At 43.9% G+C, this 27,425-nt stretch overlaps 1 protein-coding gene across 1 annotated transcript in view; it reads right to left on the bottom strand.

Moving 5' to 3' along the window:
* The window catches only part of tenm2a (teneurin transmembrane protein 2a), a 1,632,827-nt gene that overhangs the window by 20,670 nt on the left and 1,584,732 nt on the right, over window positions 1-27,425 (bottom strand). Inside the window, exons 25-28 of the mRNA XM_067996099.1 lie at window positions 10,032-10,175; window positions 8,235-8,484; window positions 5,413-5,433; window positions 755-987 (exon numbers count right to left, since the gene is read on the bottom strand). Of these exons, the coding sequence (XP_067852200.1) occupies window positions 755-987; window positions 5,413-5,433; window positions 8,235-8,484; window positions 10,032-10,175 (648 nt within the window). The remainder of the gene's footprint in view (window positions 1-754; window positions 988-5,412; window positions 5,434-8,234; window positions 8,485-10,031; window positions 10,176-27,425) is intronic.

Raw genomic sequence — 27,425 nt, 5'->3', positions numbered from 1 at the left:
TGTGCATCTATTGTTCAAGATACAAACCATTTGAATTCCCCCATTACATTATGTCCTGCAAGTCATTCCATGTATCTAATGTTGAAGATATAAACCATCTGAACACCACTAGTAGGTTATACACTCCCATGTATTGCACCTATATTTCACATAACTCTGCTTGAAAATTGTTTGCCTTCTTTCTAATTGGTGTTCTTGTAATGTTTTCACTCCATAAGCTGTGTGATGTGGTATATAGGTGCAATAAAATGTTGCATATCCCATATGTTGACCCATGCCAATTATCCACCTCCAGCTAATTTAATCATGTAAAGAAGAATCCATACACACAGTATCATGGTATCCATACTTAAATCAACAGCTGACAGTTTTAGGGGATTCTATAATGAAGTAGGATCTTATAATGTCATTTTCTAATGAAAGTTCTCTTACTCAACCCTGTGTTTCATGTACACTCCTGTCTTGGGCGCAGATACATGTGTTGCAACACCTCTCCATTTCAGACAGATGAAGAACACAAAATTGCCCTGTTTAAGTTGTGGGCTAGAATTTTACCTTTTAATGTGAAACTGGTAGCTCTATTCACAAACTGTCCTGTTTAGCCACTGAATGCATTGTCTTTCAAATGCTGCTGATGGACTCTATCACATTAACTTCCAGTTAAGAAAATGCAGCAGTTATGTACACATAATTCAATAGCAAACAGAAGATAAGCACACTTAGACACAGAGACAGGTCATTTTAAAGACAATACCTCTTGGGCTCATGAGCGTAGCCTCAACGGCCTTCCCCCCATCACCGCATCTGGCTTCATCAAATGGCAGGCACTGCTCTCCGGTACCTGCTACCACCTCGGAGTTGGCCGCAAGATCCCTCGCTCTGTTGAGAGACTTAATGCGGATGATCTGACGACTGTTTGTATCCGAGACGTACAGTGCCCCTGTGACAGGGTCAATCGCCATGAAGTACTTATGGGCGGGGTTGTTGCTTTAAAATGAAAGAAAAGCACAAATTCGGTTGAGGTTCACACATCTGTTTCCAAAGCTGAAAGGTCATCTTTATTGCAGTAACATTTCTTGAAAAATAGCTTTAAGTGTATGGTCAGGTATACCATAGGTTAATACTCTTATAACTCATCCTAATCTGCTACAACAGTGCTCTTTAAACACAGTATCAGAATAATACTTTTTACTGCGCAACCCGACTTCTCGGAGTCTGACTGACAATTCACTACCAAAATCATGTCAATCTTGTTTGTTCTGTGGATTCGTGCCCACAGGTAGCTGGATTGACATTGCCCACAACTAATGTCACTTAGGACTTTCGCATCTGTCCAAGATCATCCCATCAATCTGGGCTTTACAGATCTGGCGTGATGGTATTCTAACAGGCTGTACCACGTAGTCTCCTAGCAAAGCACTTCATAACTTTATCAACATAAAGGACGTAGGAGGCATCAAAGAATGTGTGGTGACTTAGTTTGTGATCCAAATGAAATGATAAAAATATAAATATAATAATTTTTATTGCTGTTACATGAACTGGTCCATGAAAATCAATTAAGGCGTTTTAAGATTCTGGGCCTTCCTGGTTGTTTCATTAGGAACTGAGCCTTTCAAAACAGGATGCCAATACACCTTTAAAAGAGGTTGAAAATGGATTTAAGTGCCAGTGAGAGCCAAATTCCATTTTTATATGATTTTATATCTGAAATTTTACTTTGGACACATTTAGGATGATCTAATTTGAAGTACTTGATTTTAACCATCCACACTGTATCCACTCTTCAAAGTGAAAAGCTAACAGATATTGATACAACAGCTCTGCCTTACAACAATCTTAGATAAACTCCACTTTCCTCACTATAACAGATTCTGAGATGCCTGGTACTCCTTATGATTATACAGTTTATACCCCAAATCCCTCACCATATCAGTTCCTGAAATAAACTATGGCCCTTATTCCAACACTCTGAACTGAACACCTTCAGGTCTCGTGTCACTCGTCTATATTACCTTTTCACCAATCTCACAGAGGCCTTGTTGCCTCTACTATGCCCACTACATAATAAAAATAGTGAAAGCTGGCTTTAAGAAATATAAACAATGTGTTATGATAAAGAATAGCAATATCCCAATTCTGCTTAAGGAGATCAATAGAAAGACTTGCCTTATAACTCATTGCTAGCCATCTATAATCCCTTGTATATTGGTTATCCCAGCTGATTCATTGAAGGACATGTGAGTTTTTATAATAAAACCCCAGAAACCATAAACTTATGTACACAAATATTTAATTCTACAACAGCATGTAGCATTTATAAAAATTATATTTAAAAGACTAAACAATATGACAAGTTCAATAAAGCACTACAATGGAAGTCCATTTACAAACATCATAAAGGAGACAGTAGCTCGATGAGTAAGTACTATCAATGTTAAGTTCTGCCAACAGCAAATACATATGCCTGGATGACTTCTTCATGTATTTTTTTTTAAAGAATTACATTTTAACTTTTACGGTCACAGAGCTCCTCCAGGTAGCTCTCGAAATTCTCCATTTTGTTTTTTTCACACCAATTATCTTCCCTCCTCCTTTACATCTCCAAAAGTAACTGAAACCTTGATGGGGTAAAATTCCATAGGTATTGCTCACACTCTGGTATCTTGTCCAAGTGACCATTTATCAGGAGTAATTCTGGACTCACTGCGAGTGTCAGAAGGCTATTTAATCACATGGACATCAACACTGAGCCCAATCCTGCAAACAGCCACTATCCACACTTGTCCACTTCAAGTGGGGAAAACTCTCCAGTGGCTGGAGTCATACCTAGCACAAAGGAAGATGGTCGTGGTTGTTGGAGGCCAATCATCTGAGCCCCAGGGCATTGCTGCAGGAGTTCCTCAGGGCAGCATCCTAGGTCCAACCACCTTCAGCTGCTTCATCGATGACCTTCCCTCCATCATAAGATCAGAAATGGGGATATTCACTGATGATTGCACAGTGTTCTGTTCCATTCGCAACCCCTCAGATAATGAAGCAGTCCGTGCCTGCATGCAGCAAGACTTGGACAACATCCAGGCTTGGGCTGATAAGTGGCAAGTATCATTCGTGCCAGACAAGTGACCATCTCCAACAAGAGAGAATCTAACCACCTCTCCTTGACATTCAACGGCATTACCGTCGCCGAATTCCCCACCATCAACATCCTGGGGGTCACCATTGACCAGAAATGTAACTGAACCAGCCACATAAATACTGTGGCTACAAGAGCAGGTCAGAGGCTGGGTATTCTGTGGCGAGTGACTCACCTCCTGACTCCCCAAAGCCTTTCCACCATCTACAAGGCACAAGTCAGGAGTGTGATAGAATACTCTCCACTTGCCTGGATGAGTGCAGCTCCAACAACACTCAAGAAGCTCGACACCATCCAGGACAAAGCAGCCCATTTGATTGGCACCCTATGCACCACCCTAAACATTCACTCCCTTCACCACTGGTGCACCGTGGCTGCAGTGTGTACCATCCACAGGATGCAGCAACTCGCCAAGGCTTCTTCGACAGCACCATCCCGACTTGGAAATATATCGCCGTTCCTTCATCGTCGCTGGGTCAAAATCCTGGAACTCCCTACCAAACAGCACTGTGGGAGAACCTTCACCATACGGACTGCAGTGGTTGAAGGCGGCGGCTCACCACCACCTTCTCATTCGCAATTAGGGATGGGCAATAAATGCCAGCCTTGCCAGCGTTGCCCACATCCCATGAATGAATAAAAAAAAAGTAGGGGTTGCTGGACAGTGATTAGGAACAGGAACTTTGCCTGATATTTCACACTCTAATCTAGGGCTGTTGAGGCAAACTATAGCACTCCTATTGCAGCCTGAGTTGAGAGTAGCTCACTCAATACTAACTGGAGACCTCTCTGGTCTGTATGGCTCAGCTACTCCATGCCTAAAACTGCTGAACTTGAGCGGCAACTGCTCTTCTATTTTGTTAAGCAAACAAAGGAGCATTCATCAGCGGGATCCTACTGATAGTTCTCTTTCTTGGTGCCAGGGAATTTAACTGGTTTACAGACCCATCACAAGACAATTTTGTTCATTCCCGTCTTGGACTAGTATTCACAAACACATATGGGGTGACTTGGCAGAAACAGGCTGGGTAGGCAATTAAAATTGGCCATAGGACTCACCAGCTGATGTCCCACACTGGTTCTGATATTCTTTTGAGCTGGCGGGAGGGACACCTGCCAAGCCCTGGCGGGGTCCTTCTTTAAGCATGTAAATCAGGCTCCAATTACCCTATCGGGGCCTGATTGCTATTTTAACCAGAGGCTTGCATGAGGAAGCCATTGTTACTTGTTGGATAAACAGAGCAACATTAAAAATGTCTGTAAAACACTTGTATTCCAAAAATTACATGGAGGAATTGTTATGTGTGAATTTGTAGGGCATACCACGGATGGTAAATAGTTACAGTCTGTAGAATCGCTATTTTCCAAACCCTATGATAAGAAATGTGAGGGTATAAGGAGTAATTGAGAGTGTGGGATAGAAATATAGAGCACATGTGGAGAAAAACACCAGCACAGACTTGAATGGCCATATGGCCTGTTACTATGCTGTAACATTCTATGATTCTAAATGTATTTAAGTATTGAAAATTTAGTGGAATACATGGTAGAATGGAGAGAAAGAGACTTTGTGTCCAGCTAAGTACCGATCCAGCCATGATTGCTTCCTCTTAAAGTAGGAAGAAAGAAGGTGTATTTATATAGTACTATTCAAATCCTCAGGATGCCCCAAAGCACATTACAGCCAATGAAATACTTTTGATGATTGTAGGCAAAAGCAATAGCCAATTTGCATAAAGCAAGGTCCCCCAAACAACAATGGGGTAAATGACCAGGTAATCTGTTTTTAGTGGTGTTGGTTGAGAGATAATTGTTGGCCCAGAACACTGGAGAACTCTCCTTTTCGAATAGTGCCATAGTGTCTTTTACATCCACCTAAGAGGTGAGATGGGAACCTCGATTTAGTATCTTATCCAAAAGTCAGCAGTGCTCCCTCAGTACTTCACAGATGCGTCACCCTAGATTATGTACTCAAGTCATGGAGAAGGCTTTGAACCCTCGACTTTGGTACAGTTTTGCCATTCAAAGACGAGTGTAGTTATTCCACTAAAGCCACATTAAAATTGGATGATACTGTTACTGCCCAGAGGTTCCCCCAGCTCTTCTACTGATAAACTAAGCACAAGGAGGGAATCTACAGGCAAATACTAACCACTGATAGTACTTACCATTGATAGTACTTATTCACTTATGTCTTTCGCAGGCTAAACAGTAACGGGACAAAAAAAAGAAACAAGATAATCTCTGAAGAGGGTAGGTTAAAGTGATTGGCTTACCTATGTCTAAAATCTTTATTTCTTTGTGGAAAGACAGCAAAAGAGAAAGAGGAACAGGCAAAAATTATCCGAGACATCCATTATTACATCATTGATTTATTAAATGATCGCTGAAGTTATCAAACTCTGACAGAGGTGACAGAAAAAATGTTACAAAAGATCAAGGTGAGATCGATATCAGCACAATGGCTAACACAATGTTTGTGGAACTCTTCATATAATCAAGGAGAATGACAAGCTGGAATTTTTAAATGCGTCATCCACACTTTCCTACTGCACTGTAAAGATTGCATCTGTTTGTGACATCCACATAACTCAGTAAATCAACCTGTTAGTGTTATCTTTTTTTCTGAGGGATGCAAATAGCAATAATGAATTGAAATGTTTATTTTGGGGATTTTTGATTGTTCTACCACCCAATACAGACATGCTTGAACCACTGACAGAAGCGAGTGATTTAGAATTAAATAGAATTAAAAAAAATGACCCAACACTGATAGCCACTGAATTTGTTTTCTCTCAGGCCTAGTATCTGAGGACATTTTGTTCAAGTATTGACATACAGTCCACTGCTTGAGCTGATAATATACTCACACAGTTTGTGAGCAGAGAAGGGCTCAGATGAGTGCAGGCAATCTCACAGTAATATACAATATCTAATATTCAAAATTACATGAATGAGGCTTATTTTTTGTTTGGAATTCTATCTCCCTCTGAGCTGTAATTTAACAGATCTCTTGTTGCTTTCATGTGCACTAAATTTTGAAACTCGCTCTTAGTTTAAGCTATAAATCTCAGACACATTTTTAATAAACTGGACACTCGATGAAACACTATTTTTAGACCAAAGGTGAGGATGTCCAGTTAAATTAGAAGTGATGAGCCAGGTATTCCTCACTTGTGGAAAGAAAATGAAATTCTGTAACTAGGATACCAGGAACCATATAAGTCCATTTGATTTTTCTGGCATGTTATTATTATGCTTCTCTTTTGAGTCTCCCTGCTCCACTTAACAATGTCTGCCAAGCACAAGAACTGAAGGTTCACTCCATGACTCCTGTCAATGATGCCCTTTGGCCACCTGCTGGAAGCTGTATGAGTGCAGCATCAGATGAGTATGAAACTTTACCTTCTCCTCACTTCCTGCAGGGAAGCACCTGGCCTTGCTCAGCATCTACGCTAATGGCATTGTTGAGATCAAAAAGAGCTGGCTGTGGGTGAATTGCAGTTGTGGAATCTGCACGCTATACTCTACAGCACAATGTATTGACTCGTCAATGTGTTGCATCACCACATTACTTGTCACATTACATACTTCTCTTCAGAGGCATTTTAACTGTCGTGATTCAGCATATCTTCCAATATTTGGGACTAAAATGGGGATGTGGTTAATGGGAAATAATTGTGCTTTGAATTACAAGCAGGAATTTCACCCAACTAGCAGGATCCCTAAAGGAGGAAGGACATGAATTAATTTTGACCAGTACATTATTTCTGAAAATTACAAAGGAAAAGGGAATATAGGAAAAGGTAGTCAATGTATATATACAGGATAATGCCTAAACTGGTGTGTGTTAAAATACAGTAATCTATCAAAGTGGTTCAGACAGCATCAAAAACTGCAAGAACTTTGAACAGTTTAACAACACCATGCCAAGTTCAAGATGTGTTACTTCCATGAATACATTCCCATCTATGTTCTTCTATAAAACAAAAACACAAATGAAGACCAAGGAATGGGAGGGGGAGAAACAGTTTTAATGAATTTCTTTGATGTTTTGTTAGTAATCGGTGTCACGGTGGACAGCAAAGGATGTTAGGCTGCTTCCAGAATTGAATGATGTCACTGAACTGAAGTAATATGCAACTGAACTTTATTTTACTAGAAGTTGCAGGAAAACATCACACCCATTTATTTCTACTGTATTTATTTTTATTTCCCGAGAAATTGGTAATAGCCCTGAAGACAGCTGTATGAATGAAGAACTGCAGTGGGATTTGAAAGAGAAGTGCTCTTGTGACATCAGCCAAGGGGACTTTCTGTGTGCAATGTGCCTGTTGTCAGTTTCTTCCTTTGTAATTTTGTAAGCATGGATGAGCTACTGCTTTAAAATTCAGTAGGTTGTCAGCAATGGAACAGCCATTACATTTGAACTTTTAGAAGGATAGGCTTCCAGACTGCTCATAAAAATAACTGTTATAGAAAAGCATACCATAATGGAAAATCAGTTGTTTTTCTAAAAATTATATGGGACCAAACATAGTTTACATCATTTCAACGTCATACACAGTTTATGCTGGAGGAGGGTATAGGGACAATGACCTCTATGTTTTCCAGTACATATTATTTTAAACGATTGCCACTTATGATTGATTTGAATGGCCACTGGAACCTCCTGACATATTCCCTGATGAGTGAGAACTGCTGCTTGAGCCAGATTCAAGTTTGTGGGCATAATTTTCTGTTAAATATTTGGCTGCTGTTTTTATAATACTTTTTTGTCGGGTGGAGAGAGGGAAAAGTTGGAGTCAGCAAAAGGATATTCTTTGTATTCTTACATTTAAAAAAAATTATGGAAAGTCCACGAGTTACAAATCAGTGGGTTCATCAAATAAATAACTTTGAAATGATGATAAAGAAGAAATAACAACAACAATTCTAACAAGTAGCAAGGCACTGTACAATGAATGCTGGGCTTCTCTGAGTGTTCAGCTTATATTCCAGATAAAATCAAAGGCAAATTCAGTCACAGTGCTCAAGCCAATAATGCAGCAGGACTAGAAATCTCTAGGTGACAGTGATTTATTACCACGTCTCCTACCTCAGCTCCAGGATACTGGTGACATTCTTGGCAGGAAAAACACGTCTGATAAAGTTGAAATCTCCAATGTACAGACTGCCATCTATACCAACAGCCAAGGCCACAGGGGCCAGGAGCTTGTTTCCATCTGCAAGACCATTGCAACTGGGGCAGGAGATGCTACGTCTGCGTCCATTTCCCATGATGCTGCTGATCACTGCCGGCTGCTGGGATAGAAACTGGTTTTCGCCATTTCCTTTGTGCAAGACACCTGATGTGCAGAGATAGAATGGGTTAGAGTTAACATTTTACAATTAACATTTATCTTAACAGAATGAACGACAGCCAACAGTTGAATGCCAGAGACTGATAGGGTTCATTACAAAATGTGTTTCCAAAAGCCTGTTGTGGGGGACGGGAAATGAATTATGGGTTTGAATCTTTTTATGGCATTCCACCATTCTCAAGTTGGTTATTTTATTTATACTACCCAGTCAAAAAAAAAGAAAAATAAAGGTTGGTGACATGCATTATGCTTGTGACTCAAAATTCTGAGACATCATCAGCTAATCACTCTTTGCAAATGTGAATGTCTCACAGAACAAATCTCATCCGGTGGAATGTTATCAACAGTGAAACAGCAATATACTTATTATTCTGTACTGGTTTACAGAGGCAGCAATATCGGGGTAAAATGTTCTCTATTCTGTATTGGCACGTGGAAATAAGCATTATTAGATAAGGAGATAACATTTTTTTTATTGGGACAGATCCACCTCCAAATAACATTCCTGATACTTTAGCTGTAAGAACTAGAGAAGGAGTTAGTACATCATGAATGTTGTTGAAATAGGTAAGGAAGAAGTTGACAGAGAATGAGAAGTCTTAGAACATTCAAAACCAATAAAATGTTGAACTGCATAGACACAGCAGTAGAATACAAGTCAGAGGAAGCCATGGTCAAATTGTTAGTCCTTTGGTTAGACCACATCTTGAGTACAGTATCCAGTTCTTGTTGCAGAGAAACACGCCAGACAATCAAACACTGGAAGCAGTACAGAGAAGAGCCATAAGGCTAGCCCCTAGTGTCAAAGGTGTGAATTACATACAAACATATGAAAAAAAATAAGCAAAAAAACAACTGTTCCATCCAGCCCGTCCCATTCTAGAACAAGGAACAAGCAGAACCTTAAAGTTAGAGCTAGGCTGTTCAGGGGTGATGTCAGGAAGCACTTCTTCACAAAAAGGGTAGTGGAAATCTGGAACTCTTCCTCCCCAAAAAGCTGTTGAGGCTAGGTCAACTGAAAATTTAAAAACTGAGGTGGATGGATTTTTGTGAGGTAAGGCTATTAAGGGGTACAGAACCAAGGTGGTTAAAATACAAATCAGCCATCATCAATTTTAAATTTTCACTAAAAAAGTAAGAAGAGAGGCTAGGAGAAATTTCTTTACGCGGGGGTTGTTGGAGTATCGAATGCTTTGCCACAGAGAGTGCTTGAGGCAGAGACCAGTACACCTTCTAAGGGAGCAGTGGATAAATATTTGAAGCAGAAGATGATACAGGACCATGGGGAGAATGCAGGACAATGGAATTCGTTTTGGATTGCTGCAGCAAAGTTAGCACAGACACAGTGGGCTGAATGGCCTCCTTTTGTGCTGTAAACTTCTATGATATTCCTCCCAAAAAGTAATGAACTTAAAATAGTTGTAATGCCTTTCAGAATCTAAATTAAGTTGTCACAGTATAATAGGTGTTTGAAAGGATTGTGCATTACAAGAAAGCAAGTAGAATAAACTTCTAGAAATTGGCCAACTCACCACTCTTTACATTCAATGCATGGTGCTTATCCAGTGACCAACCACCCAGGTTGGATGGATCCAGTTCATAGCCTTGCAGCAAAGCAGTTCTCTTCTCCCACAGTATAAGGTTTGGACAAGATTCATATTCGTATCCAACAGATACTGGAAAAACAAGCAGAGGAAAATAAATTCAACTTACAAAATTTCTAGTTTTCACAATCACAATAATGTGTCAAAATTCAAGGTACATCTGTCCTCCCTTCTCTTCCTGCCTTCCCATAGTGATTCAACATGTTGCACTACAAATTCCATAAATTTCTAGAAGCCTGAATAAGATGCCAAGGAAAGTATAGAGGAAGGTGGATACATTTACAAAACAAACCACCTACTCTTTGCAAGTTACTGAAATGGCTGAGGTCTGGGACAACATTGGTTGCCTGAAGAATAGTGTGAGATCCCTACTTGAATTATTTAAGGAATTTGTTTGGGCGAATTTCTTCCATCAATGTGATCAAAAACAAAATAGAAATATCAAAAAGTCTAATGTTAGTCCTAGAGAGAAAATACCTAAGACAGCAGTCCCTCTCTATACAGGTGCTTTAAGTAATATCCCAGTGCGGTAAATATGTTTATTAGTTTTTTTAGGTTCTGAATTACTGTGAGTCACAGCCAGTTGCCAGGAGAAAAGGTGACTGTCCAATTAAAAGGATAATGAACCCCGCAAAAATAGATTCTTGTTATCGTAATGTTACCTAATATCTAAAGCTCTGTGTAAGACTGTGCAAAGTCAATTAAATCTTTCATCGCATATCAAAAGCTTATCCTTCAAAAACAAATTCTGTTTTTAGATAATTCAGGAGATGGACTTAAAATGCAATTATAACATAGAAAACTGTGACAGATTGAGGGCTTATTCAAGCATTCAAATTCTTCCTTTAATTAGCAGGAATAAAATTTAACATATGGCATCAACTTGAGTAAAATAAAGAACTCCAAGAGAACGATTTTAACCTTACCTGCCTAGCGGCAAGCGGGTGTATGGTCAGTTAAAATGCTGACTTAACCACCAATTTCTCACCTGCTTCGTGCCAATCCTGATTTTAATCTGCACTTCTGAGCAGGTGACAAAGGCACCTGCCTGAAGCTGGCAGGGTCCTTCTTTAAATATGCAGATTGGGCCCCGACGACAAATTCAACTCGTGCCTGAGTGAGGATGCCTATATGGCTATACCACCAGGCTGCAGCCCCTCAGAAGAGGATCAGGACATGAAGAGACCCTGAATGGTTATGTATTTAATTTTTCCTTGTGGGGCTAGGAGGAGCAGGAGACTAGGAAATTTTAAGCCTCTCCTGCCCCATACTGCACCCCCGCTCCATGAGACTGTCCCGGAACCCCCTTCCATATACCAACCATATTCCTGCATCAGCCTCACCACCCACCTAACAGGGGCCTGAAGAGGTGTCTTCTAGTGAGATGAAGCAAGCTTCTCACTCCCAGGGTTAAAATACAGCAAATACCAAAACTCATATGTGGGGGGAAATCTAATTTTAAATAAATTACAAATGATTTCCCACATTTTATGAAAGAAACCTTCGGGTCAAAATTTCTCCAACCTGCAGCGCACAGCAAATTTATAAATCAGAAATAAAGTTAAGTTTGCAGGTGGCACCAAATTGGAAGGGGACAGGTTTCAAACAATAAGGACAAGGTAAACTAAATACAACGGGATCTCAACAGGTCAGGAAGGTAGGTAGATGAGTGGCAAATGGCACTTCGAATGGACAAACGCAAGATAATGAGAACACAGAAGGGAAATAAACAGAATGAATATAAACTAACTGGGGCTAATATTCACTTTGGCCATGGGCAGAAATCTGGCAGCTGTGGATTGGCTGCATGTTATATATCCCACAATTGAAAGGAATATTGGACAGGGTTTTACGCCAGCACCCAAGGTGAAAATGTCCCCCAATGATTAGGCTATAGGACTTAGCACAGGAGAGGGATCTCGGGGTACTGGTGGACAGTAGAAACCAGCAGTGCAGTGTGTGGCAGCTGTAAGGAAAGCGAACCAGTTCTTTGGATGTCTCACCAGAGGAATTGAGCACAATTCCCAGGTGATAATAAATCTAGTATGAGCACACCTGGAGTACTACATACAATTCTGGATGCTATTTCACAGCAAGGAATCCAGGCATTGGAGGCAGTGCAGAAACATAGAAACACAGAAAAGTTTACGGCACAGAAGGAGGCCATTCGGCCCATTGTGTCTGTGCCGGTTATGAAAAGGGCAACCAACCTATACTTGGCTTAAAGCATCGGAGTAATGAGGAGAGGTTGAAGTGCCTGAAACTCTGAAGAGAAAGCTCAGGTGAGATATTATTCTGAAGCAAATAGATAAAAATCATGACAATATGCTCCAGATTGTCACAAACTCTAGAACCAGTGGATGCGGGCTCTAGCTTCGAATAAGGAAGGTGCTCAGTTTAGATTTAACTATTTTATGCAGCGGGTGGTAAACCTTTGGTGAACATGAGGGAGGAAGTGGAGGCAGATAAGAACATTAGAAATAGTAGCAGGTGTAGGCCATACAGCACTCCGAGCCTGCTCCGCCATTCCATAAGGTCATAGGTGATCTTCTAGCTCAACTCCATTTTCCCACCCTATCCCCATATCCCTTGATTCCCTTAGTGTCCAAAAATCTAGCGATCTCAATCTTGAATATACTCAACAACTGAGCATCCACAGTCATCTGGGGTAGAGAGTTCAAAAGATTCACAACTCTGAGTGAAGAAAATTTTCCTCATCTAGGTCCTAAATGGTCGACCCCTTATCTTGAGACAATGCCCCCTAGTTCTAGACTCTCCAGCCAAGGGAAGCAGCCTTTAAGTATCTACCCTGTTTTGGAAATGTAAAAGGAGAATTGATAGATAATTGAGGGAATAGGTGATTGTGCAATATTATTTTTGGAACTCGCCAGATGGACTGCAGAATATTTTACAGTCCTGTAGTCACCTATGTTTCTATGTAACTAGATTTTGCTCTCATTTGGATATGCGTGCATGATGTCAGCAGCCTTATGTCCAGATAAGAGCATCGGGGGATATTCTTATGGGGATCTGCCAGATTAATCTTTATGCATAGCTGCCTTTGCCAAATTGGAGCCGATTTTCAATGCTTGGGTTGGTAGGTCATATCTCATGTTAGGTGAAGTTGTCATGAACTTCTCCCTGCTGCTTGCAGGCACATAGAAAACTGTTAAGTTATATTTTAAAAGAAAACTTTTAATTTTCTTCCAGCGCCACATCATTAGAATTCCTGGGTTGAGAGATTGCACAGACAACCTGCTCCCAGGCAATATGCCAAAAACTCCTCTTGAGTTAGCCCCTCAGGAGGTATGGGAGAATGGTGAGTGTGAATATTCCTGCTGATCGCCTCTCCTTTCCTGTGTGGTAAGCATCTGACCTCCATGTCTTATTAGTTGGGGGCACTGCTGCCATCACACTGCTAATATAAAGTGTAAACATTTTGTGAACCAAGTCCAAAATAGGGCAGAATAAATTCAGAACAAGCTGTGTTTTTGGGAGGATCATATTCAATCTTAATCACTGCACAAACACTGTAGTGCGAGCGGAGGTGTACAATACGTAAAATACATTAAAATCATCAATGTTTTTATTTCTTTTACATTCTGATTATCAGCGATCTACAGGGGAATTACAGGCACAAACTTTCACTGAGACATAATTCACTCTGCCCAGATTAATGCCACATATTAATTGGAAAAGTTTCACTCAGATGTTTTTCAATTTTTTTTTCATCAGAAATTGGCATGTGAATGTAAACCATGAGCTTCTGTCATTCCAAACACATTATTGATGCCTTGAAGTCTTTATTTCAACTGTATTGGCACATTTGAGTTCCAATTCACAAATGTTCTGCCGTTTAGCTCGGTGGACTGAAGAATTGAATTTCGGGTCACTTGCCCCGCCAGCATTGGCACTCAGGTAAGCCCCGGGGGGGGGGGGGCGGGGGAGAAAGGACGGTGGGAGGAGGACTGACCATGACTGGCAGGAGGAGCAAACCTGCTTCTCCTGGCTCCATATCATTTTAAAAGAAAAGTAAACTTACCTAGCAGCTGGCTAGGCCTCATCCACATCCAGTAAACCCAAGTGGAGCAGGCCCGGCGCCTGCTCCACTCAGGGCAGCTCAATTTTCCATAGAGGTATTAAACTAGGCATTAAACCCCTCATTAGCATGAAAGTGCCCTAACGCCTTTTTTAGGAAGCCACCCTGGATGCCTGAAAAATAGCTTGACCTGATTTCGGGTTGGACGATTTTCAGCCGTCTTTGAGATTGGTCTCCCAAATCGGGCTCGGTTGTGCCCGTTATATACCTGTAAAATGCCTATGATAGGTCCAATTTCTACCCCATGATGTTAATCTTGGTGAGAAAGACATACGTGAGATCCTTGCAAGTTGTTGGAGGTAAGGGTGGAGGGGCAGGGGAAAGGGGGTAAGGAGATGGTTGTAATGGAGAAAAGAATTCGGAGGTTATATTTGCTCTCCAGGATACTCCTGGAGTAGTGGGTGGTTTTGGCAGAGGAGAATGTGGCCCAATAGTAGTTGATATTGTCCAGCCAGTTCTGGTGATGGAGAGTTATCTACCAGATATGCTCAAATGTTTGTCCCTTGGATTTGAAGGAGCCAAGATGGTGGCCATACCAGGGGAACGTCTGGGTAGGGACATAGTAAAGGTTTTTCTGAAGATAGGGGCATCATAGGTAGAGGTGAGGGAGTGATAATACAAATCAATGGCTGCAGAAGTATTGTGGAGAATGCAGGGCCAATGACTAGGCAGTTGGGAGTTTAGAAGATTTTCCAGTGGTGGATGCAGAAAGAAGTGGGGTAAGAAGGGGGTCAGCGGGCTGTCGGTAATGGGGGACATAAGGAAGAGTTCAGAGATGGCCTGGTCAGTGATCAAGACCTAGGAAGTAGAGAGGCCATGGAACTTGGCAAGGTTGAGGGGGTGGCAGTGAATGTGGGTAAGACAGTTTATATGGAAGGGGAAGTTTGGGGAGGACAAGATGGCAGTGAATTTAGAGACAAAGGGAGCTGAGATGGAGATTGAAATCAGCGAGGATGATGAGTCGCTCAGTGCAAAGGCTGACAGAGGAAAGGAGGGAGGATATCTTGATGAGAAACTCAGGGTGGGGCTTGAAGAGGCGGTGGAAAACAAGGATTTTAAAGGGGAGGCGAGAGGGTTGGAACAAGGTGAGGTGCTCGGAAGAGGTGGTACCAGAGGAGCAGGGGGAGAGACCAAGATGTGACTTGGTGGTGAGGGACACGCCTCCACCGTGGAATTTGGGTGGGGTAGGTGGTGGAAAGTATGCCAGGTGGGGAGGCTTCAGCAAGGGGCAAGATATTGCCACCCGTGAGCCAAGTTTCAGTCAAAACCAGAATGTCAATGCAATCATCCGTAATAATGTCATAGATGATAAGGGACTTGTTTGCGAGTGAGCAGACATTCTGGAGTGAAATATAAAGAGGAGTGATCGTTGAGGTGCTGGGAGAGTCCATCCACTCCAGTGAGGAGTGTGGCCATTTTTCCAGCCCCAGGGTCATTGGCCTATGGGAGGCAGGCTCTCTGGCATTTTCTGGGGAACTGCACCAGTCTGTGGGGTGGGCAAGAGCTGCAGCAGACAACAGGGAGAAAGAGACAGCCAATGCCATATCACTTCAAAAAAATATTTTTTTAAAAATAGCTTAACATTTCAAATTTTCTTCCAGGGGCCTGTGCATGGCAGTGCTCTCAGAGCACTTTGCAAAGTTTCCTTTTCCACTTCTGCCCTGATCTCTCCTCCGCTGCCCTCTGAATGCTGGGGACCAACAAGCAACTCCTGCCTCCAGCTTTCCAACAGTGCAAATAGCAGGAAACACCCATCTGTATGCCTCATGGGCAGGCTGACTCACTGCTGCAGAAAGCAGCAGGGTGGTGGGAACACTCCCCCCGACTTGCTCTCCACCCCCAGCGGTCCTAAATTCGTTGAAACTTCAGCATGAGTGAGGCAGAAAGCTTTGCCCATTCTTTGTTATCGCGTTTGTGCTTTTGCCACATGTTGTGGACAGCAGAAGTCCCTCTGAAAGAGTCTAACATTTTGTATGGAATTATCACCAATTTTGTGCTGTGGACTTGTATCTGCTAGACAATATATTCGTCAGGTTAGATTTTCCTATATGGTGCGGTTCACACCCCAAAAACAGCACTACAGTACACCTACAAGGAAGTGGAACCAAGTTTCCGGCTATAACTGATTATTATGGTCAGTGGATGTGCCGGTCCTATGCTGGAAGGTCGCTGCAGGTGTCCTTGCAGTAGGTGGCGCATTTTTGAAACTGGCTTTCTGACAAGCCAGACCTTGTGAAGACACTTCCCCACGGTCATTGCCAGGTAGGTGTACTGGGGCCTGCAGAATGACATGTGGCTATGTGGGTACTGGCTGGTGACCACTGAGCATCTCTCATGCAGCATGATCTGCTCATTATTAATCCAGTGCTCCCGCTCTCCAAAAACATTTCAGATAATAGATTTCCATGGGGAAATCCGTTGGCACCAGTTATGATGCAAGGAGACAAAAAAAATTGAAACTCCGAAGTGTCAGTGGAAAAAGAAAAAGAAAAATGGTTATGAATGACAGAAAAATATTTATCTTAATATTACCGTGTAATCCCTTATGACCTTCTGTACAGTACCATTACCTAACAATCCTAGATACCTATTTCACATGGGCATGCCAGATGTTGGGGAATATTGTGCAAAATTTCCAGCTCCCAATTAACATTTAAATGAAGATCCTGCCTGATTGAGGCGAGTGCTTCTAACTCTGGTATTTTCTGCGCCTGTCCTGCTCAATTTGTCCGTGTTTTAAAGTGGTTTGGAGATCTGGCAGAACATATTTGCCTGATCAGAAACTTCTTGCCACACTGTCCATGCTTAGAAACTTCACAGGAGACTTGCTACCCAATCAGTCTGAGCTGGATTCAAACCCAGATCCCAGGAATGAAAAGAAAATTGCTTTGAAATCACACTTATTATACAAGATTAGTAACAAACAGCTTCCTGTTTACTTTAAATCAGTTGGCGCCTTTGCTAAAATAGTGGACAGGGAAATTTTGTATGATTGTATTAACGCGTTTGTCACGAATATTGTGATTTCCAGGCAGTGTTCTCACTAATTATGGCATTCAGCCCCTCCTCCTCAACAGAGTCAATTCTGACTTTGATCTCTGAGTAAAACAACTGATTCATTAACTTTGGAATCTTAATAACAGCGAATCAATAATTTTGCAGCTTTCTACATAAATTGCCCTTTCCTGTCCATCAACATTATTAACCTTGTAAGGAATTGGGCAACAGTCAAGGACGAAGAATTTAACCAGATTCATCTTCTTCACTTAGTCCCACATCACAACAATGACTACACTTAAAACGTACTTTATTGGCTGTAAAGCGCTTTGGGACGTCCTGAGGTCATGAAAGGCGTTATATAAATTCAAGTCTTTGTTTTTTTTATTATTGGGGCAAGAGATTCAATTCACGTTGGTTTCTGGCTCGAGATGGGTGGTGCAATTCAAATGTGTGCCTGAAGATGTTGGCAGGAGGCCTGGGCCTCAGTTGAATTAAACCGACGCGCTGTGGATGCCAATCCAAAGCCAATACAGCTCGCCGGCTGGGGCCTTCAGAGCTCACTGGCACTGATGACAAGCTGGCCTGCGGCTAGGTCCTGGGAGGTGGTGGGGGCGACGGGACATGGAGAGGGATGAGCCCGAGCTGTCAGCGTCCTGCAGTATTTTTGTGAAATGAAATTATTACAAAATGTTGGGGGTACCTCTATGTGGGTGGTCTTCAGCGGTCCCTTTAAGGACTGCTGGTTAGATCGCAGGGCAGCGCATGCCTGGCACATTGCGGATCTAAACCAGCAGTACAATCCCGATTTGTTTATTCAGGTGAGTGACACATGCATACCAAGAAGTCAGCAGCTTCCCATTTTGATAGCCAGAGGTTGAGTGCGAGAGATCACGACCCAAAATTTGTACCTCCAAACTTAAACTTCTGTGCCCAAAAAACAGGCAGAAAGTGGTTAAATTCCACCCCCCTATTATTTTCTTTTTAAGTTTATTCCTAATAACACCTCAAAGTGGCTGTTAATGTTGCAGGCTGAAGGTGGCAGTATGAGCCTCAGCTTCAGCAGCTGACTGACCAACATCCTTCTGCAGGAATCAAGGAGAGAGGAAGAATACTGATTTTCATCAATTGTTTACATAACTAAAATGACCTTTGTCTGAAGGTATGCTGAAGGGGACACGAGATTGATCTGACAGCTGAAGAACACACAGAACAGAATGTGTGGTGAAGAAAAGCATCGTTTTGATAAACATGGCAACAAAATACACTTGCAGCTGAATTTATTATTAAATTCAAGCTGATCAGCAATGCTATTTTGAACCAATATTCACTGTGAGTAGCTTTTATCCCCCCAAAACAAATTGGGCTCGATTTTAAAAGGGAGGCGGGATGGCAGCAGGGTGGAGGGGTCAATGGGCACGCGGCAAACCCGAATAATAAAAACTTACCGTTCCCCACGCGATCGCGACTTATTTGGTGGCCATTAATCTTACTTCCGGGTTTGCCGTCGGAAAGCTGCGCAGTGGGCAGACTGCCCACCCGCATGACAGGCTGTCAGCTGGAGCGTCTAGATTCAAAGGGCCTTTGCTCCAATGGATTTTGCTGGAGCAAAGAGCAAGAAGACCCAATGGTGCAGCACAGGGGCAAGGCTGCTCCAAGATTCAGCGATGCCTCACTTCAGGTGCTACTGGCCGGGGTGAGGAGGAGGAGGGAACTGTTTTACCCAGCCGACAGAAGGAAGCGCCCTGCCTCTGCCACCAAGAAGGCCTGGCTCGAGGTGGCAGAGGAGGTCACCAGCAGGAGCAACATATCCCGCACCTGGGTCCAGTGCAGGAAGTGTATCAATGACCTAACTAGGTCAGCAAAAGTGCATACACTTACTGATTCTCCTGCATTCCGTGGCGCACATCAACCCCCCCGCCCCCCCCAACTCATTCTGCATTGCCAAGGCTACATCACATCATTCCTCACAGCCACTTAAGGCTCATCCTCACCTTACCTTCACTTCCTGAGCACTTCCTCACCTCCCCATTTGTGACCCCACCAGAACCAGTCAACCCCAATCCTCATCCAATGTGATGTCTCTGTCTTATACTCACCCTCTAATGCCTCACCCAAAGCAATGCATTCCTCGGCTGGCCACTTCACCATCACTCACTCACACGTCTGTACTTTCTCCCCTTATAGGAGAAGAGAGCGCAAAATGCACGCGAGAGGGTGAGGACTGGAGGGGGACCTCCACAAATAGTGGTCCTCAAAGAGGCAGAGGAGGAGGTCCTGCAGATCAGCCGCACCCTCGAGTGCCTGTCCATCGGGGACACCGAGACTGACCCCACAAACGTCCGGTGACACAACTTTAACATTCATCACACACAATATGAAGCGATGTTAACAATGATTGGCATGTTGAACACCTCAGTATGCTCATCGCAACATGACACATCTATGATGATGTTTAATATTGCCTTCTGTTCTCTTACAGGCCCTTCAACAACTGCAGTGACGGCAGAGGGCGATTCCTCAGAGGAGCATCCCGGCCTCTGAGGGTGCACCGTCACACCTTAGCGAGCCATCCACCAACGCAGATACTCACACCTCGGTGGGTCCTAGTAGTCAGTTAGTTGGGTTGGCACCTGGTCAGTCACCACACACAAGTGAGCACGAGCAGACACTAGTGGCAGGGGCAGCTGTGGACAGTCCATGTCGGTGGGTGCACTCCTCTCCAGGCTCTGCTCAGCTGGACGCAGATGCTGAACCCTGGGGGCCATCCTTTAAAAAGAGAATGATCGAGGGACAGCAGCACATTTGCGAGGTACTGGAACAGGTGCCACGCACACTCTGCACAATAGCGCAGAGGACGGAGGAGTCCATCTCCTGCATTAGTGGAATCTAGTGGAATTAGTCGGCAGAATGGCCTCCATCTGTGCCGTTAATTTTCTATGATTCTATGAATGGTGGCCTGAGGGAATCTCTGAGATAGTGTCACAGGGATGTGAGCAGCTGTCTGACATAGCGTCGCACGTAACTGCTGAAATGTCTGGGATAGTGTCGCAGGTAAGTGTGGAAATATCTGCGATGGAGAGAAGGCTAGCTTCCGTTGAGCTTCAAGCACAGCTCACAAATGAATCCATTCAGACCCTGGCAACGGCTGCCTTGAACAGGCAGAAAGAAACTTTACAACTGGGCTTCCAAGGCATCATACATGTCCTCCAAACTGTTCTCCAACAGAGTGGTAGGAGTAATGTGGGCCTGGTCCAGGAGAGGGATGATGGTGAAAGGGGACATGGAAGTGGGGACGCCACTCAAAGTGCTCCCACATTTCACCCATTGCCCCCCTCTCAACCAATACCTGCAATGCTGCCTCCTCTCCAGGTGGCCGAATCTGCCCCTGCATAGGTGCAGGTGCAGCAGGCTTTGGAGGGACCCTGACAAGCTCCAAAACCCAGAGGGCATCGGCCAAAAGCATCTAAGCAGTCAGGGCATGGACATGAGCAACCTGCCACTACCTCTGCTGCCGCCACAGGGGATGCACCACGTAGAAGCGGTAGGAAGAGAAAGGCAAAGGATTTGTGATCTCGAAGGGGATGCACAAGAGTGTCTGACAGACTGTCATGTTTTTCATTTATATTTGGTTTCTGATAAAGTCACATTCAATGTTATCATTCTCACCACGACTGCCACGTATTGCCCCTTCTTGCATGGCTTTTGTGATAGGGTTCATGTGCTTAGCATGAACAGCGACACTTGATGCCACCCAGTGGGTCACTTTACAGTGGATGTATGTGCAGTTGCAGGACAGTTTTGTGCAGGGGGGTGGGGGAGGGGGGCTGGTGTTGGTGCTGGTCTTTCCAGGTGGTCTGAGGACTGAACTCTTCTCACTTTCTGATCTTATGAGAACTGTTCACATATGAGTGACTCCCTGGCCTCATGAGCAGCCAGGTGAGCTGCTGCTCTGCCCATGGGTTCGTTCTCCTCCTCCTGTTCCTCCTCAATGTGGATGGCAGATGTGGATGCTGGATAAGGGCATGGGGCCTCCTCAACCAGTACCCCTCTCTGTTGCGCCATGTTGTGTAGGACACAACACACGACTGTAATGTGACCCACTCTCGCTGGTGCTTATGAAGCGGCCTCCCAGAACGATCGAGGCACCGAAATCGCATCTTGAGCAGCTGTATCGCATGTTCAATTATAAACCTGGTGGCGATGTGGCTGTCGTTGTATCGACGCTGTTGCTCGCTGATGGGTTTCCTCAGAGGTGTCATGAGCCACGTGTGCAGGGGGTATCCCTTGTCCCCGAGGAGCCAGCCCTTAAGGGTGTTTGATGCGTGGAAGAGGCCCGGGATTTGGATTCCCTCAGAACGAACAAATCGTGGCAGCTGCCAGGGAATCTGGCGCACACGTGAAGAAATCTTTTACGGTGGTCACAAACGAGCTGAGCATTAATGGAGTGATACCCCTTTCTGTTGATGAACAGTCCCGACTCGTGTGGAGGTGCTCAGATTACTAAATGCATGCAATTGATTGCACCCTGTACCCGTTGGAAGCCAGCCACAGAGTGGAATCCCACTGCCTTCTCCGTCTGGCTGAGATTGTCCATGGGGAAGTTGACGTATTGCGATGCCCTGCTAAACAACCCAGCGATGTCACCGGTAGCACCCTGAAATGATCCGGAGGTGAAGAAGTTGTGGGCAGTCGTCACTTTAACCGCGATGGGTAATGAGATGTCACCAGGCCCAGCCGGGAGAAGCTCGGCATGAAGGAGGCTACAGATGTCTGCGACCACCTGGCGACTCTTGTGCAGGTGCATGTGGCACAGCACTGTGTCGTGGAGTTCCAAGTTGCGGAAGTGCATACTGTGCCTGGCGAGGATGGTGAATTTGCTCGTCCTCGCATGTACTGGTGAATGCAGCCATTGCGCCCCCCGTTCTGATGGTGTCAGCTTGAGGAGGTCTGAAAAGTTGGTAAATATGTGTAAACAGAACAATTCTAAGTGGAAACCAAGAAGTTTCAGTCTAAACACAAAGATCTCCCAGCCAAAAGTTTGTCTGAGAGAACTGAGTGCCCTGCTGCAATAACTCACCTTTTATCCCCATCTGTCAAACAGGCATTTAAATGTCCAAATGGCTGCTGCCTGAAACACAACTCCTTCACCATGGCGTGTTTCACACAGCACGAGAAACACACTGAGGCAGCGTTGCAATCGCTTGCCTTCATACCTAATTGTATTTTTGGATTTTTAAATGAGGTTAACTACTTGAATTGCTTGTTTAAATATCGTCCTGCCTGGACTTCCAGGTTCGGGAACGGCGCGTGCACCCAGATGGCTCTGGGTCGTGCGTGTTCTTAGGCGTGTTGGAGCCGGGCTTTCTGCCCGCTCCTCAAAAACATGATATTCTTTGTCCCCCGCCCCCAGCGCACCTGCAGATTTCTTTTAAAATCGTGCCCATTATCTCACCAGTTCATTAACACAATGAGCCAAGCGGTCTTCAATTAAATGAAAGGTTAACATTGACATGTTGTTGTGGATAGAATATCAATATGTTGACTTCTTTAGATTTTTGTAGAATTGTTTTGTTTAAATGATGAACTCTTTTGACGTCATGGGAGGACATTGGGAGGAGTTACTGAAACCAATGGGTGTGAGGGGAGCTGAATTAAAACACATAGTTAAAACAAGAAAAAGACTTGCATTTATAGAGTGCCTTTCATGACCTCAGGACGTCCCAAAGTGCTTTACAGTCAATTAAGTATTTTTTAAAGTGTAGTCACTGTTGTAATGTAGGAAAGGCGGCAGCCAATTTGCGCACAGCAAGATCCCACATCCCCCAGCAATGTGATAATGACCAGATAATCAGTGATGTTGGTTGAGGGATAAATATTGGCCAAGGAAAACTCCCCTGCTCTTCTTTGAAATAGTGCCTTTGGATCTTTTACGTCCACCTGAGAGGGCAGACTCGGTTTAATGCCTCATCTGAAAGATGGCACTTCTGACAATGCAGCACTCCCTCAGTACTGCAGTGAAGTGTCAGCCTAGATTTTGTGCTCAAGTCTTTGGAGTGGGACCCACGACCTTCTGACTCAAAGGTGACAGTGCTACCACTGAGCCATGGCTAACTAAGCAAGGCTATAGAAACACCCCAGATTAATGATGATCTCACTTGAGTGACTATAAAGAACTGAATTAACCCAAGAATATTTTCCCTTATCCTTACCCTATGAATTCATCAGCATTTATTCGCACAAAAATATTTATACAACAAAACCATAAATAAATCCCAAATAATTCCAATTCTACATAATGGTTTTATTTCTTTATGTACTGATGTTTTGCCATTGCATTTAAATGTCCCAATTCCTATATGTTATCCTGTATAACAGCTGCAAATAGACTTTGAGTTGGATCATTTTAAGCTGTTATATTCGACAATTAAAATCTCAGAAACTACTTATTTTACCCAAACAACCCATTTTTAAAAAACTTAGTTCTTTTGGAAAATCAGTTTTATTGTCTTGATCTCATTCTAGTGGTATGTCTATGATTCTGCCAATTGCTCCAGGCTATTGATGCTGTGAAAACAGCCCAGTTTATTTTCAGGGGTGGATCTCGCAGTAGCCAGAACCAATAAATTCTCATGCATTAGCTGAAAGACGTGCAGTTGCTTTTAAGTCATTATTTGCGTTGTCGTTTCTGGCCAAAATAACTTTCGCAGTGACTGGGGGAAGTCTGTGTCGATCAGCCAGAGCTATGCTGACCTGCATGTTCTCAGCCTGCCAGTGATCTGAAAACACGGCTACTTCTGACAGAAATATTTACATCGTCATAGTAGCAGCTTGTCTCCAGAAGCATTAACGTAACCACGGGGGGTGATTTTCGCCTCCTTACCATTCTGTTCGCACGTAAAAATGTGGCGTTAGTGGGACCAAAGTGCAAGGGAAACAGAAGCACCAACTTACCGCCGTGTTTCCACCCATTCTGCCTGGCATCCATTTTTGCCTGAAGCACCTTGTGACATTTTTCGACGTTAAAAGTACTTCAGTTGCCTGGACCCCAAGCTCTGGAATTCCCTCCCGATACCTCTCCACTTCTCTCTCCTCCTTTAAGATGCTCCTTAAAACCTACCTCTTTGACCTGTCCTAATATCTCCTTATGAGGCTTGGTGTCAAATTTTATTTGTTAACGGTCCTGTGAAGCACAATGGGTTGTTTTACTATGTTAAAGGTGCTATATAAATGCAACTTGTTATCACCGTGTTCTTTGGGTGGACCTCGATCCTGGCGGCCGGAGTTCCTGCCAGAAGCAGGCGAGAGCCTCATGAATATATGGTAATTGGGGTTAAATGACATAGTTATGACCCTCAATACTATTTTTATCTCTGCCCAAGGGACTACTGCCAGTTTCTGCTCCCGCCCACCAAATATCGCGAGGAGAAGACAGGAGGTTGCCTCTTTAGGTCAGTCTTGGGCCTGCTGAAAATAATACTGCAATCTTATTGCGTCCTGTGCGACTGCCATGGCAGCTAAGTAAAGTGAATGTGCTGTGACATTGCCAAAAGTGTCATTTTGCAACCAGGTCTCCAAACGCCCAAGCTATTTCATCACGCATTTAAAGTAACACCACAGAAATCTGTGCTTTCACTTTAAAATATAGTTCATCTCCTATGGCAATTGCTCATTGATAAAGTTTAAATAAATTCTCTTTCTGTAACTAGTACTGTCTAAATCTTTGTGTTCCCCTGTTTGCTAACACTCTGTCTGCCTCCCTTTCTCTGCCAGATGTTACTGAAAAAAAAGCTGATGTGACTGGGTAATGCATTCCAGTGATGCCTTCAGTTTAAAAAGTCAAAATTAAACCCACAACTCCGATAAAACTGTAATTAGTTTCCTACTCAGCAGTTTTTCTTTAAAGAATATGATTTTTTTTTAAAAACCTCATGTGATTGAAGTTCTTCCTGAAATCATATCAGCAGGTGGCCTGACACACAATTGAACTAAACACAGAGCATGAAATGAAAGCGAAGATACTGTACTTGAGCTTATAGTCAGCATTGCATGACAGCATTGCTGAGATAGTGGAGGGCCGAGCACAGCTGGAAACATTCCTCTGTGAATTACACTGACAATAGTTTTCTCCATGGAAAGCACTTTTAGCTCAATGCAATATACTGTCTATTAAGATTTCTCACTGCAACGGAAGTTCATGACCACCCACTGTTGACAGCACATAGATGAATTTTGAGGCGTGGCTAGATGACTCCAAGCTATAGTCTAGTCCACAGAGATAATATGACATCCACATACTAATGGCCATCCAGAAACATTGCCAATGATCTCGTCAAATACAGGGGCATCCTCGTCACACTCACCGATATACAGGGGCATCCTCGCTCACACTCACCGATATACAGGGGCATCCTCGCTCACACTCACCGATATACAGGGGCATCCTCGCTCACACTCACTGATATACAGGGGCATCCTCGCTCACACTCACCGATATACAGGGGCATCCTCGCTCACACTCACCGAAAAACAGGGGCATCCTCGCTCACAATCACCGACATACAGGGGCATCCTCGCTCACACCGATATACAGGGGCATCCTCGCTCACACTCACCGATACACAGGGGCATCCTCGCTCACACTCACCGATATACAGGGGCATCCTCGCTCACACAGACCGAGATACAGGGGCATCCTCGCTCACACTCACCAATATACAGGGGCATCCTCGCTCACACTCACCGATATACAGGGGCATCCTCGCTCACACTCACCGATATACAGGGGCATCCTCGCTCACACTCACTGATATACAGGGGCATCCTCGCTCACACTCACCGATATACAGGGGCATCCTCGCTCACACTCACCGAAAAACAGGGGCATCCTCGCTCACAATCACCGACATACAGGGGCATCCTCGCTCACACCGATATACAGGGGCATCCTCGCTCACACTCACCGATACACAGGGGCATCCTCGCTCACACTCACCGATATACAGGGGCATCCTCGCTCACACAGACCGAGATACAGGGGCATCCTCGCTCACACTCACCGATATACAGGGGCATCCTCACTCACACAGACCGAGATACAGGGGCATCCTCGCTCACACTCACCGATATACAGGGGCATCCTCACTCACACAGACCGAGATACAGGGGCATCCTGTATCTCGGACAGAAATTTGTTGAGTGTATTCAGGAGGAATTTCTCAATCAGTATGTGGATGGCCCAACTAGAGAGGGGGCAAAACTTGACCTCCTCTTGGGAAATAAGGAAGGGCAGGTGACAGAAGTGTTAGTGAGGGATCACTTTGGGACCAGTGATCATAATTCCATTAGTTTTAAGATAGCTATGGAGAAGGATAGGTCTGGCCCAAAAGTTAAAATTCTAAATTGGGGAAAGGCCAATTTTGATGGTATTAGACAGGAACTTTCAGAAGTTGATTGGGAGAGTCTGTTGGCAGGCAAAGGGACGTCTGGTAAGTGGGAGGCTTTCAAAAGTGTGTTAACCAGGGTTCAGGGTAAGCACATTCCTTATAAAGTGAAGGGCAAGGCTGGTAGAAGTAGGGAACCTTGGATGACTCGGGAGATTGAGGCCCTAGTCAAAAAGAAGAAGGAGGCATATGACATGCATAGGCAGCTGGGATCAAGTGGATCCCTTGAAGAGTATAGAGATTGCCGGAGTCGAGTTAAGAGAGAAATCAGGAGGGCAAAAAGGGGACATGAGATTGCTTTGGCAGATAAGGCAAAGGAGAATCCAAAGAGCTTCTACAAATACATAAAGGGCAAAAGGGTAACTCGGGAGAGAGTAGGGCCTCTTAAGGATCAACAAGGTCATCTATGTGCGGAACCACAAGAGATGGGTGAGATCCTGAATGAATATTTCACATCGGTATTTACGGTTGAGAAAGGCATGGATGTTAGGGAACTTGGGGAAATAAGTAGTGATGTCTTGAGGAGTGTACATATTACAGAGAGGGAGGTGCTGGAAGTCTTAACGCGCATCAAGGTAGATAAATCTCCGGGACCTGATGAAATGTATCCCAGGACGTTATGGGAGGTTAGGGAGGAAATTGCGGGTCCTCTAGCAGAGATATTTGAATCATCCACCGCTACAGGTGAGGTGCCTGAAGATTGGAGGGTAGCAAATGTTGTGCCTTTGTTTAAGAAGGGCGGCAGGGAAAAGCCTGGGAACTACAGACCGGTGAGCCTGACAT

Source organism: Heptranchias perlo, chromosome 14 (assembly GCF_035084215.1).
Source record: "Heptranchias perlo isolate sHepPer1 chromosome 14, sHepPer1.hap1, whole genome shotgun sequence".
Lineage (NCBI taxonomy): Eukaryota > Metazoa > Chordata > Chondrichthyes > Hexanchiformes > Hexanchidae > Heptranchias > Heptranchias perlo.
This window is presented reverse-complemented; position numbering and strand designations above follow the sequence as displayed.